General features: G+C 37.4%; 1 protein-coding gene across 1 annotated transcript in view; it reads right to left on the minus strand.

The window, feature by feature from the left end:
* Positions 1 to 14,077, minus strand: part of HMCN1 (hemicentin 1) — a 526,172-nt gene that overhangs the window by 28,155 nt on the left and 483,940 nt on the right. Inside the window, exons 101-102 of the mRNA XM_060131555.1 lie at positions 13,825 to 13,938; positions 7,260 to 7,385 (exon numbers count right to left, since the gene is read on the minus strand). Coding sequence (XP_059987538.1) covers positions 7,260 to 7,385; positions 13,825 to 13,938 — 240 coding nt within the window. The remainder of the gene's footprint in view (positions 1 to 7,259; positions 7,386 to 13,824; positions 13,939 to 14,077) is intronic.

A 14,077-nucleotide genomic window follows, 5' to 3' on the forward strand; every position in this document is an offset into this window, starting at 1 on the left:
GTTTCCAAGATTGGGTAATTCTACTTTCTTCAAACAAACCCATATATCCCCACTTTCCATTTCCTCATTTAGCTATATTTTTGCTGTAGCTTCTTAAACATCTTTTGATATTTCAGCTTCTCTCATTTCTAATTAATCTTATACATAATTACAGAATCAATATTCTTAAAAATACTTAGTTACACATAACTGCATATGATGCTATGAGTTGGCTACTATTCTTAGGAATTAAGAAAAATATTTACCTATATCCATATTGCTGAGGAGTCTTTGAAATCTGATAGTCCACACCCCCCCATGTTTTTTTTAAGTATACTAAACTTCCATTTACCTCAACTAGTATCAACAAGTGGTCAATACTCCCTCATTTATATCTACACCCTCCCCCACTCTTATATTATTTTGAAACAAATCCAAGACAGATTTTAACTTTATTAATAAATACTTCAGTATGAAATTCTTAAAATATCCCATTTTTTAAAATGAGAAACTTACACTCAAATTTCTGTGTCATCTTAAGACTTGTTCAAGGTCAGATAGCTGTCAAGAGGGAGGAAGAATTTTAACATGTTTTCTCTAAGTCTAGCTCTTTCCCCCTCATATAGGGCTATTTTTCTTTCCTTTTTCTACCACCTCCATCTATTAACATTCCATTCAAGACTATATTTAAATGTGATCACTTCTATGACACTGCTGATAGTCACTCCTATTAGATATGATCATTCTTTTGAGTACTCCGGTACAATTTTATTTGTACCTCTTTTATGATATTTCATCCCAACTTGCATAATAGTTTTTTTTTTTTTTTTTGGTGAGGGGAGTGGAGTTGCCCGATCTGTCCCAGTTGATTGTTGAAGTACATGAGAGCAGGAATGCTATCAGTTTCAGTTTTGTATATTGTGCAGCTCATAGTTCTGCTAACTATGGCTGACTGGTACAGAATAGGCACACAAAGAACAAACTTAGGGAGAAATATAATTTACTTTATTGCCTGGTTATTGATTTGACATTTAAAAAATATTTGGTTTTAAAATAATTATATTTTGAACTTTTTTTTTTAACATCTTTATTGGGGTATAATTGCTCTACAATGGTGTGTTAGTTTCTGCTTTATAACACAGTGAAGCAGTTATACATATACATATGTTCCCATATCTCTACCCTCTTGTGTCTCCCTCCCTCCCACCCTCCCTATCCCACCCCTCCAGGCTGTCACAAAGCACCAAGCTGATATCCCTGTGCTATGCGGCTGCTTCTCACTAGTTATCTACCTTATGCTTGGTAGTGTATATATGTCCATGCCTCTCTCTCGCTTTGTCACAGATCACCCTTCCCCCTCCCCATATCCTCAAGTCCGTTGTCCAGTAGGTCTGTGTCTTTATTCCTGTCTTACCCCTAGGTTTGTCATGACATTGTTTTTCTTAAATTCCATATATATGTGTTAGCATACGGTATTGGTCTTTCTCTTTCAGACTTACTTCACTCTGTATGACAGACTCTAGGTCTATCCACCTCATTACAAATAGCTCAATTTTGTTTCTTTTTATGGCTGAGTAATATTCCAGTGTATATATGTGCCACCTCTTCTCTATCCATTCATCTGATGATGGGCACTTAGGTTGTATCCATCTCCGGGCTATTTTAAATAGAGCTGCAATGAACATTTTGGTACATGACTCTTTTTGAATTATGGTTTTCTCAGGGTATATGCCCAGTAGAGGGGTTGCTGGGTCATATGGTAGTTCTATTTGTAGTTTTTTAAGGAACCTCCATAGTGTTCTCCATAGTGGCTATACCAATTCACATTCCCACCAGCAGTGCAAGAGTGTTCCCTTTTCTCCACACCCTCTCCAGCATTTATTGTTTCTAGATTTTTTGATGATGGCCATTCTGACTGGTATGAGATGATATCTCATTGTAGTTTTGATTTGTATTTCTCTAATGACAAATGATGTTGAGCATTCTTTCATGTGTTTGTTGGCAGTCTGTATATCTTCTTTGGAGAAATGTCTATTTAGGTCTTCTGCCCATTTTTGCATGGGGTTGTTTGTTTTTTTGTTATTGAGCTGCATGAGCTGCTTGTAAATTTTGCAAATTAATCCTTTGTCAGTTGCTTCATTTGCAAATATTTTCTCCCATTCTGAGGGTTGTCTTTTGGTCTTGTTTATGGTTTCCTTTGCTGTGCAAAAGCTTTGAAGTTTCATTAGGTCCCATTTGTTTATATTTGTTTTTATTTCCATTTCTCTAGGAGGTGGGTCAAAAAGGATCTTACTGTGATATATGTCATAGAGTGTTCTGCCTATGTTTACCTCTAAGAGTTTAATAGTTTCTGGCCTTACATTTAGGTCTTTAATCCATTTTGAGCTTATTTTTGTGTATGATGTTAGGAAGTGATCTAATCTCATACTTTTACATGTACCTGTCCAGTTTTCCCAGTAAGACTTATTGAAGAGGCTGTCCTTTCTTCACTGTACATTCCTGCCTCCTTTATCAAAGATAAGGTGACCATATGTGTGTGGAATTATCTCTGGGCTTTCTATCCTGTTCCATTGATCTTTCTGTTTTGTGCCAGTACCATACTGTCTTGATTACTGTAGCTTTGTAGTATAGTCTTAAGTCAGGGAGCCTGATTCCTCCAGCTCCGTTTTTCATTCTCAAGATTGCTTTAGCTATTCGGAGTCTTTTGTGTTTTCATACAAATTGTGAAATTTTTTGTTCTAGTTCTGTGAAAAATGCCAGTGGTAGTTTGATAAGGATTGCATTGAATCTGTAGATTGCTTTGGGTAGTAGAGTCATTTTCACAATGTTGATTCTTCCAATCCAAGAACATGGTATATCTCTCCATCTATTTGTATCATCTTTAATTTCTTTCATCAGTGTCTTATAATTTTCTGCATACAGGTCTTTTGTCTCCTTAGGTAGGTTTATTCCTAGATATTTTATTCTTTTTGTTGCAATGGTAAATGGGAGTGTTTTCTTGATTTCACTTTCAGATTTTTCATCATTAGTGTATAGGAATGCCAGAGATTTCTGGGCATTAATTTTGTATCCTGCAACTTTACCAAATTCATTGATTAGCTCTAGTAGTTTTCTGGTAGCATCTTTGGGATTCACTATGTAGAGTAGCATGTCATCTGCAAACAGTGACAGCTTTACTACTTCTTTTCCGATTTGGATTCCTTTTATTTCCTTTTCTTCTCTGATTGCTATGGCTAAAACTTCCAAAACTATGTTGAATAAGAGTGGTGATAGTGGGCAGCCTTGCCTTGTTCCTGATCTTGATGGAAATGCTTTCAGTTTTTCACCATTGAGGATGCTGTTGGCTGTGGGTTTGTCATATATGGCCTTTATTATGTTGAGGAAAGTTCCCTCTTTGCCTACTTTCTGCAGGGTATTATCATAAGTGGGTGTTGAATTATGTTGAAAGCTTTCTCTGCATCTATTGAGATAATCATATGGTTTTTATCCTTCTATATGTTAATATGGTTTATCACAGTGATTTATTTGCGTATATTGAAGAATCCTTGCATTCCTGGGATAAACCCCACTTGATCATGGTGTATGACCCTTTTAATGTGCTGTTGGATTCTGTTTGCTAGTATTTTGTTGAGGATTTTTGCATCTATGTTCATCAGTGATATTGGCCTGTAGTTTTCTTTCTTTGTGACATCCTCGTCTGGTTTTGGTATCAAGGTGATGGTGGCCTCGTAGAATGAATTTGGGAGTGTTCCTCCCTCTGCTATATTTTGGAAGAGTTTGAGAAGGATAGGTGTTAGCTCTTCTCTAAATGTTTGATAGAATTCGCCTGTGAAGCCATCTGGTCCTGGGCTTTTGTTTGCTGGAAGATTTTTAATCACAGTTTCAATTTCAGTGCTTGTGATTGGTCTGTTCATATTTTCTATTTCTTCCTGGTTCAGTCTTGGCAGGTTGTGCATTTCTAAGAATTTGTCCATTTCTTCCAGGTTGTCCATTTTATTGGCATAGAGTTGCTTGTAGTAATCCCTCCTGATCTTTTGTATTTCTGCAGTGTCAGATGTTACTTCTTCTTTTTCATTTCTAATTCTATTGATTTGAGTCTTCTCCATTTTTTTCTTGATGAGTCTGGCTAATGGATTATCAGTTTTGCTTATCTTCTCAAAGAACCAGCTTTTAGTTTTATTGATCTTTGCTATCGTTTCCTTCATTTCTTTTTCATTTATTTCTGATCTGATTTTTATGATTTCTTTCCTTCTGCTAACTTTGGGTTTTTTTGTTCTTCTTTCTCTAATTGCTTTAGGTGCAAGGTTAGGTTGTTTATTCGAGATGTTTCCTGTTTCTTAAGGTAGGATTGTATTGCTATAAACTTCCCTCTTAGAACTGCTTTTGCTGCATCCGATAGGTTTTGGGTCGTCGTGTCTCCATTGTCATTCGTTTCTAGGTATTTTTTTATTTCCTCTTTGATTTCTTCAGTGATCACTTCGTTATTAAGTAGTATATTGTTTAGCTCCATGTGTTTGTATTTTTTACAGATCTCTTCCTGTAATTGATATCTAGTCTCATAATGTTGTGGTTGGAAAAGATACTTGATACAATTTCAATTTTCTTAAATTTACCAAGGCTTGATTTGTGACCCAAGATATGATCTATACTGGAGAATGTTCCATGAGCACTTGAGAAAAATGTGTATTCTGTTGTTTTTGCATGGAATGTCCTATAAATATCAATTAAGTCCATCTTGTTTAATGTATCATTTAAAACTTTTGCTTCCTTATTTATTTTCATTTTGGATGATCTGTCCATTGGTGAAAGTGGGGTGTTAAAGTCCCCTACTCTGAATGTGTTACTGTCAATTTCCCCTTTTATGGCTGTTAGTATTTGCCTTATGTATTGAGGTGCTCGTATGTTGGGTGCATAAATATTTACAATTGTTATGTCTTCTTCTTGAATCGATCCCTTGATCATTATGTAGTGTCCTTCTTTGTCTGTTCTAATAGTCTCTATTTTAAAGTCTATTTTGTCTGCTATGAGAATTGCTACTCCAGCTTTCTTTTGGTTTCCATTTGAATGGAATATCTTTTTCCGTCCCCTTACTTTCAGTCTATATGTGTCTCTAGGTCTGAGGTGGGTCTCTTGTAGACAGCATATATATGGGTCTTGTTTTTGTATCCATTCAGCCCATCTGTGTCTTTTGGTGGGAGCATTTAGTCCATTTACATTTAAGGTTATTATCGATATGTATGTTCTTATTCCCATTTTCTAAATTGTTTTGGGTTCGTTATTGTAGGTCTTTTCCTTCTCTTGTGTTTATTGTCTAGAGAAGTTCCTTTAGTGTTTGTTGTAAAGTTGGTTTGGTGGTGCTGAACTCTCTCAGCTTTTGCTTGTCTGTAAAGGTTTTTATCTCTCCATCAAATCTGAATTAGATCCTTGCTGGGTAGAGTTTCTTGGTTGCAGGTTTTTCTCCTTCATCACTTTCAATATATCCTGCCACTCCCTTCTGGCTTGCAGAGTTTCTGCTGAGAGATCAGCTGTTAACCTTATGGGGATTCCCTTGTGTGTTAGTTGTTGTTTTTTCCTTGCTGCTTTTAATATGCTTTCTTTGTATTTAATTTTTGACAGTTTGATTAATATGTGTCTTGGTGTATTTCTCCTTGGATTTATCCTGTATGGGACTCTCTGTGCTTCCTGGACTTGATTAACTATTTACTTTCTCATATTAGGGAAGTTTTCAACTATAATCTCTTCAAATATTTTCTCAGTCCGTTTCTTTTTCTCTTCTTCTTCTGGAAGCCCTATAATTCAAATGTTGCTGCATTTAATGTTGTCCCAGAGGTCTCTGAGACTGTCCTCAGTTCTTTTCAGTCTTTTTTCTTTATTCTGCTCTGCAGTAGTTATTTCCACTATTTTATCTTCCAGGTCACTTATCTGTTCTTCTGCCTCAGTTATTCTGCTATTGATCCCTTCTAGAGTATTTTTCATTTCATTTATTGTGTTGTTCATCATTGTTTGTTTCATCTTTAGTTCTTCTAGGTCCTTGTTAAATGTTTCTTGCATTTTTTCTATTCTATTTCTAAGATTTTGGATCACCTTTACTATCATTATTCTGAATTCTTTTTCAGGTAGACTGCCTATTTCCTCTTCATTTGTTAGGTCTGGTGGGTTTTTATCTTGCTCCTTCATCTGCTGTGTGTTCTTCTGTCTTCTCATTTTGCTTATCTTACTGTGTTTGGGGTCTCCTTTTTGCAGGCTGCAGGTTCGTAGATCCTGTTGTTTTTGGTGTCTGTCCCCAGTGGTTAAGGTTGGTTCAGTGCGTTGTGTAGGCTTCCTGGTGGAGGGGACTAGTGCCTGTGTTCTGGTGGATGAGGCTGGATCTTGTCTTTCTGGTGGGCAGGTCCACGTCTGGTGGTGTATTTTGGGGTGTCTGTGGACTTATTATGGTTTTAGGCAGCCTCTCTGCTAATGGGTGGGGTTGTGTTCTTGTTTTGCTAGTTGTTTGGCATAGGGTGTCCAGCACTGTAGCTTGCTGGTCATTGAGTGAAGCTGGGTGCTGGTGTTGAGATGGAGATCTTTGGGCGAGTTTCGCCGTTTGATATTATGTGGAGCTGGGAGGTCTCTTGTGGACCAGTGTCCTGAAGTTGGCTCTCCCTCCTCAGAGGCACAGCACTGACTCCTGGCTGCAGCACCAAGAGCCTTTAATCCACACGGCTCAGACTGGTATATAGTTCATTGACGTTACAGCAACGCTGTGAGATGTTGAACCAGGAAGTCTCTGAGTGATTCAGTGAAGGTTTCCAGTGCTTTCAGACACAGATGTCCCTGAGCTGGGCTGTGTTCAAAGAACCTATTGTTCCGGCTTTTGGAGGAGGTCGTGGGGAGGATGTGATTGCTGTTTTTTCTATTTTGAATTTTTAATAAATCCTACAAACATAATTTTTTTCTTAACCCTTCCAACAAAATTCTTAATATATATGCTAAATTTCATATTAGAAATTATATGACATAATATTAATGTATGTGGATATGAAACTATATAAACCAATTGTGTAACTGATGGGAGTTCAAAATGGGCTAAATCTCCCTGGTGAGCTTTCATTTCCTGGTATAGCCATGACCCTGGGACCCCAGAGCTCAACAAAACTAGAAGTTGGGAGTAAAAAACCTATAGAAAAAGATATTTCCTTGTTAGATTATATTTATTCTAATCATTTATTTTAAGAATGAATGCCTTATTTGGCTTGTTGATGGTAAATGGATCACAGTAGCTGAGACAGCCAGACACTCACCAATGCAGGTTCCGTTTTCTGCCTTGGTCATTCCGTTTGGGCAAAGATCAATGCATTTATAGCCACCGCGGGTGTTCTTGCAGTGCTGATCTGGTCTGCATACATTCTGTCTACACTCATTTACATCTTGATGAAAGAACAAAGGTAATGCAGATTGAGAAAGTGATTTCTTCTGCCTTTGCATAAAAATTATACCTTCAGATTTTAAGGATATCATAAACTAATACAGATGATTATATAATCATGGTGTAAGGTTAAAGTGTTTAAATCAAGTTATGTAACGCACTTTATTTTAAAACGTTATGATAAAGAAAAATAAAATATTACTTCACATAGCTGGTAGACATACCAACCACTTCCTCCTCCTAGAAAAAGAAAAATTATATATTTACACATTATATATAAGTATATATATATATACATATAAATTATGATTTTGTGAAAAAATTGGTAACAAAATAGGGGAAATGTTAAAAAAAATGGTTATGTAATAAGAAGATGAAATCTGTAATGTAGAGCATTTGCTTCCACTTTGTTTTTGCATGGATCACATACATGATGCATGGTATTACAATCCAGCCCAGGACATGGCACATGGATTAGATAAGGCACCATTAAGAAGTTACAAAGGGAGAGTGGAACCAAGATGGCGGAGTAGAAGGACGTGCTCTCACTGCCTCTTGTGAGAACACCAGAATCACAACTTGCTGCTGGATAATCATCTACAGTAAGACACTGGAACTCACCAAAAATGATACCCCACATCCAAAGACAAAGGAGAAGCCACAATGAGACATGAGACGGTAGGAGGGGCGCAATCACAGTAAAACCAAATCCCATAACTGCTGGGTGGGTAAGTCACACACTGGAGAACACTTATACCACAGAAGTCCACCCACTGGAGTGAAGGTTCTGAGCCCCACGTCAGGCTTCCCAACCTGGGGGTCCGGCAACGGGAGGAGGAATTCCTAGAGAATCAGACTTTGAAGGCTACTGGGATTTGATTGCAGGACTTCGACAGAACTGGGGGAAACAGAGACTCCACTCTTGGAGGACACACACAAAGTAGTGCGTGCATCGGGACCCAGGGGAAGGAGCAGTGACCACAGGGGAGAATGAATCAGACCTACCTGCTAGTTTTGGGAGGTATCCTGCAGAGGTGGGGGGTGGCTGTGGCTCACCGTGGGGACAAGGACCCTGGCAGCAGAAGTTCTGGGAAGTATTCCTTGGCATGCGCCCTCCCAGAGGCTGCCATTAGCTCCACCAAAGAGCCCAGGTAGGCTCCAGTGTTGGGTTGCCTCAGGCCAAACAACCAACAGGGAGGGAACTCAGCCCCACCCATCAGCAGTCAAGTGGATTAAAGTTTCACTGAGCTCTGCCCACCAGAGCAACAGTCAGCTCTACCCACCACCAGTCCCTCCCATCAGGAAACTTCCACAAGCCTCTTAGATAGCCTCATCCACCAGAGGTCAGACAGCAGAAGCAAGAAGAACTACAATTCTGCACCCTGTGGAATAAAAACCACATTCACAGAAAGATAGACAAGATGAAAAGGCAGAGGGTTATGTACCAGATGAAGGAACAAGATAAAACCCAGAAAAACAACTAAATGAAGTGGAGATAGGCAACCTTCCAGAAAAAGAATTCAGAATAATGATAGTAAAGATGATCCAGGACCTGGAAAAAGAATGGAGGCAAAGATTGAGAAGATGCAGGAAATGTTTAACAAAGATCTAGAAGAATTAAAGAACAAACCAACACAGATGAACAATACAATAACTGAAATGAAAGCTATACTAGAAGGAATCAATAGCAGAATAACTGAGGCAGAAGAATGGATAAGTGACCTGGAAGACAGAATGCTGGAATTCACTGCTGCTAAACACAGTAAAGAAAAAAGAATGAAAAGAAATCAAGACAGCCTAAGAGACCTCTGGAACAACATTAAACGCAACAACATTTGCATTATAGGGGTCCCAGAAGGAGAACAGAGAAAGGACCCGAGAAAATATTTGAGGAGATTATAGTCGAAAACTTCCCTAACATGGGAAAGGAAATAGCCACCCAAGTCCAGGAAGCACAGAGAGTCCCATACAGGATAAATGCAAGGAGAAACACTCCGAGACATATAATAATCAAATTGGCAAAAGTTAAAGACAAAGAAAAATTATTGAAAGCAGCAAGGGAAAAATGACAAATAACATACAAGGGAACTCCCATAAGGTTAACAGCTGATTTCTCAGCAGAAACTGTACAAGCCAGAAGGGAGTGGCATGATATACTTAAAGTGATGAAAGGGAAGAACCTACAACCAAGATAACTCTACCAGGCAAGGATCTCATTCAGATTCGATGGTGAAATCAAAAGCTTTACAGACAAACAAAAGCTAAATTATTCAGCACCACCAAACCAGCTCTACAACAAATGTTAAAGGAACTTCTCTCAGTGGGAAACACAAGAGAAGAAAAGGGCCTACAAAAACAAACTCAAAACAATTCAGAAAAGGGTCATAGGAACATACACATTGATAATTAAGTTCAACGTGAATGGATTAAATGCTCCAACCAAAAGACACAGGCTTGCTGAATGGATACAAAAAGAAGACGCTTATATATGCTGTCTACAAGAGACGCACTTCAGACCTAGGGACACATTCAGACTGAAAGTGAGGGGATGGAAAAAGATACTCCATGCAAATGGAAATCAAAAGAAAGCTGGAGTAGCAATACTCATATCAGATAAAACAGACTTTAAAATAAAGAATGTTACAAGAGACAAGGAAGGACACTACATAATGATCAAGGGATGAATCCAAGAAGAAGATATAACAATTATATATGCACCCAATATAGGAGCACTTCAATACATAACGCAACTGCTATCAGCTATAAAAGAGGAAATTGACAGTAACAAATTAATAGTGGGGGAGTTAAACACCTCACTTACACCAATGGACAGATCATTAAAATGAAAATAAATAAGGAAACAGAAGCTTTAAATGACACAATAGACCAGATAGATTTAATTGATATTTATAGGACATTCCATCCGAAACAGCAGATTACACTTTCTTCTAAAGTGCACATGGAACATTCTCCAGGATAGATCACATCTTGGTTGACAAATCAAGCTTCAGTAAACTTAAGAAAATTGAAATCATATCAAACATCTTTTCTGACCACAATGCTATGAGATTAGAAATCAATTACAGGCAAAAAAAAAGTAGAAAACACAAACAAATGGATGCTAAACAATATGTTACTAAATAACCAAGAGATCACTGAAGAAATCAAAGAGGAAATGAAAAAATACCTAGAGACAAATGACAATGAAAACATGATGATCCAAAACCAATGGGATACAGCAAAAGCAGTTCTAAGAGGGAAGTTTACAGCTATACAATCCTACCTCAAGAAACAAGAAAAATCTCAAACAATCTAAACCTACACCTAAAGGAACTAGAGAAAGAAGAACAAGCAAAACCTAAAGTTAGAAGAAGGAAAGAAATCATAAATATCAGAGCAGAAATAAATGAAATAGAAACAAAGAAAACAATAGCAAAGATCAATAAAACTAAAAGCTGGTTCTTTGAGAAGATAAACAAAATTGATAAACCATTAGCCAGACTCATCAAGAAAAAGAGGGAGAGGACTCAAATCAATAAAATTAGAAATGAAAAAGGAGAAGTTACAACAGACACCGCAGAAATACAAAACATCTTAAGAGACTACTACAAGCAACTCTATGCCAATAAAATGTACAACCTGGAAGAAATGGACAAATTCTTTGAAAGGTATAACCTTCCGAGACTGAACCAGGAAGAAACAGAAAATATGAACAGACCAATCACAAGTAATGAAATTCAAACTGTGATTAAATATCTTCCAACAAACAAAAGCCCAGGATCAGATGGCGTCACAGGTCAATTCTATGAAACATTTAGAGAACAGCTAACACCCATCCTTCTCAACCTCTTCCAAAAATTGCGGAGGAAGGAAGACTCCCAAACTCATTCTATGAGGCCACCATCACCCTGATACCGAAACCAGACAAAGATACTCCAAAAAAAAAAAAGTTACAGACCAATATCACTGATGAATATAGATGCAAAAATCCTCAGCAAAATACTAGCAAACAGAATGCAACAACACATTAAAAGGATCATATACTATGATCAAGAGGGATTTATCCCAGGGATGCTAGGATTCTTCAATATATGCAAATCAATCAACGTGATACACCATATTAACAAACTGAAGAATAAAAACCATATGATCATCTCAATAGATGCAGAAAAAGCCTTTGACAAAATTCAACACCCATTTATGATAAAAACTCTCCAGAGAGTGGGCATAGAGGGAACCTACCTCAACATAATAAAGGTCATATACAACAAACCCACAGCAAACATCATTCTCAATGGTGAAAAAGTGAAAGCATTTCCTCTGAGATCAGGAACAAGGCAAGGATGTCCACTCTCACCACTATTATTCAACATAGTTTTGGAAGTCCTAGCCATTGCAATCAGAGAAGAAAAAGAAATAAAAGGAATACAAATTGGAAAAGAAGAAGTAAAATTGTCACAGTCTGCAGATGACATGATACTATACATAGAGAATCCTAAAGATGCCACCAGAAAACTACTAGAGCTAATCAACGAATTTGGTAAAGTTGCAGGATACAAAATTAATACACAGAAAATCTCTTGCATTCCTATATACAAATGATGAAAAATCTGAAAGAGAAATTAAGGAAACACTCCCATTTACCACTGCAACATAAAGAATAAAATACCTAGGAATAAATCTACCTAGGGAGACAAAAGACCTGTATGGAGAGAAGTATAAGACACTCATGAAAGATAAAGATGATACCAACAGATGGAGAGATATACTATGTTCTTGGATTGGAAGAATCAATATTGTGTAAATGACTGTACTACCGCAAACAATCTAGAGATTCAGTGCAATCCCTATCAAATTACCAATTGCATTTTTTCCAGAACTAGAACAAAAACTCTTAAAATTTGTATGGAGACACAAAGGACTCTGAATAGCCAAAGCAGTCTTGAGGGAAAAAAACAGAGCTGGAGGAGTCAGACTCCATGACTTCAGACTGTAGTATGAAGCTACAGTAATCAAGACAATATGGTACTGGCACAAAACCAGAAACATAGATCAATGACACAAGATAGAAAGCCCAGAGATAAATCCACACACCTATGGTCAACTAATCTATGACAAAGGATGCAAGGATATACAATGGAGAAAAGACAGTGTCTTCAATAAGTGGTGCTGGGAAAACTGGACAGCTACATGTAGAAGAATGAAATTAGAACACTCCCTAACACCATACACAAAAATAAACTCAAAATGGATTAGAGACCTAAATGTAAGACTGGACACTATCAAAGTCTTAGAGGAAAACATAGGAAGAACACTCTTTGACATAAATCATGCAAGATCTTTTCTGATCCACCTCCTAGAGTAATGGAAATAAAAACAAAAATAAACAAATGGGACCTAATGAAACTTCAAAGCTTTTGCACAGCAAAGGAAACCATAAGATGAAAAGAGAACCTTCAGAATGGGAGAAAATATTTGCAAACGAATTAACGGACAAAGGATTAATCTCCAAAATATATAAAGAGCTCATGCATCTCAATATTGAAAAAAGAAACAACCCAATCCAAAAATGGGCAGAAGACCTAAATAGACATTTCTTCAAAGAAGACATACAGATGGCCAAGAAGCACATGAAAAGCTGCTCAACATCACTAATTATTAAAGAAATGCAAATCAAAACTACAATGAGAGATCACCTCCCACCTGTTAGAATAGACATCATCTGAATATCTACAAACAACAAATACTGGAGAGGGTGTGCAGAAAAGGGAACCGTCTTGCACTGTTGGTGGGAATGTAAATTGATATAGCCACTATGGAGGACAGTATGGAGGTTCCTTAAAAAAGTAAAAATAGAATTACCATATGATCCAGCAATCCCACTACTGGGCATATACCCAGAGAAAACCATAATTCAAAAAGACACATGCCGCCCAATGTTCCCTGCAGCACTATTTACAATAGCCAGTTCATGGAAGCAACCTAAATGCCCATCGACAGTTGAATGGATAAAGAAGATGCGGTACATATATACAGTGGAATATTAGTCAGCCATAAAAAGGAACGAAACTGAGTCATTTGTTGAGACGTGGATGGATCTAGAGACTGTCATACAGAGTGAAGTAAGTCAGAAAGCGAAAAAAAAATCATGTATTAACGTACATATGTGGAACCTAGAAAAATGGTACAGATGAACCGGTTTGCAGGGCAGAAATAGAGACACAGATGTAGAGAACAAATGTATGGACACCAAGGGGGGAAAGCGGTGGGCGGGTGGGGATGGTGGTTTGCTGAATTGGGTGATTGGGATTGACATGTATACACTGATGTGTATAAAACTGATGACTAATAAGAACCTGCTGTATAAAAAAATAAAGTTAAATTAAAAAAAAAGAAGTTACAAAGATGTTACTGCTTTGAATTCATAGCCCTCTTCTTACCCACACATTTTCTGCCTTTGAGTTGATACCCAGGTGCACATCCACAGTGAAAACTTCCTATGGCATTGAAACAGTGGTGGTGACAGGGGCTGGATTCTTGACATTCATTAATATCTGTTAAAGAAAACAAAACTTGCTTTACATGCTGTTAGAAAACTTGGCTTAATTTATCCCAAATGTTAAATATTTTAGTGATCATGATGTTTAAGATCTTCCCTAAAAAGAATCCAATTGAAGTGCTCTCAAAGGATCT

Source organism: Lagenorhynchus albirostris, chromosome 2 (genome assembly GCF_949774975.1).
Source record: "Lagenorhynchus albirostris chromosome 2, mLagAlb1.1, whole genome shotgun sequence".
NCBI classification, from domain to species: domain Eukaryota; kingdom Metazoa; phylum Chordata; class Mammalia; order Artiodactyla; family Delphinidae; genus Lagenorhynchus; species Lagenorhynchus albirostris.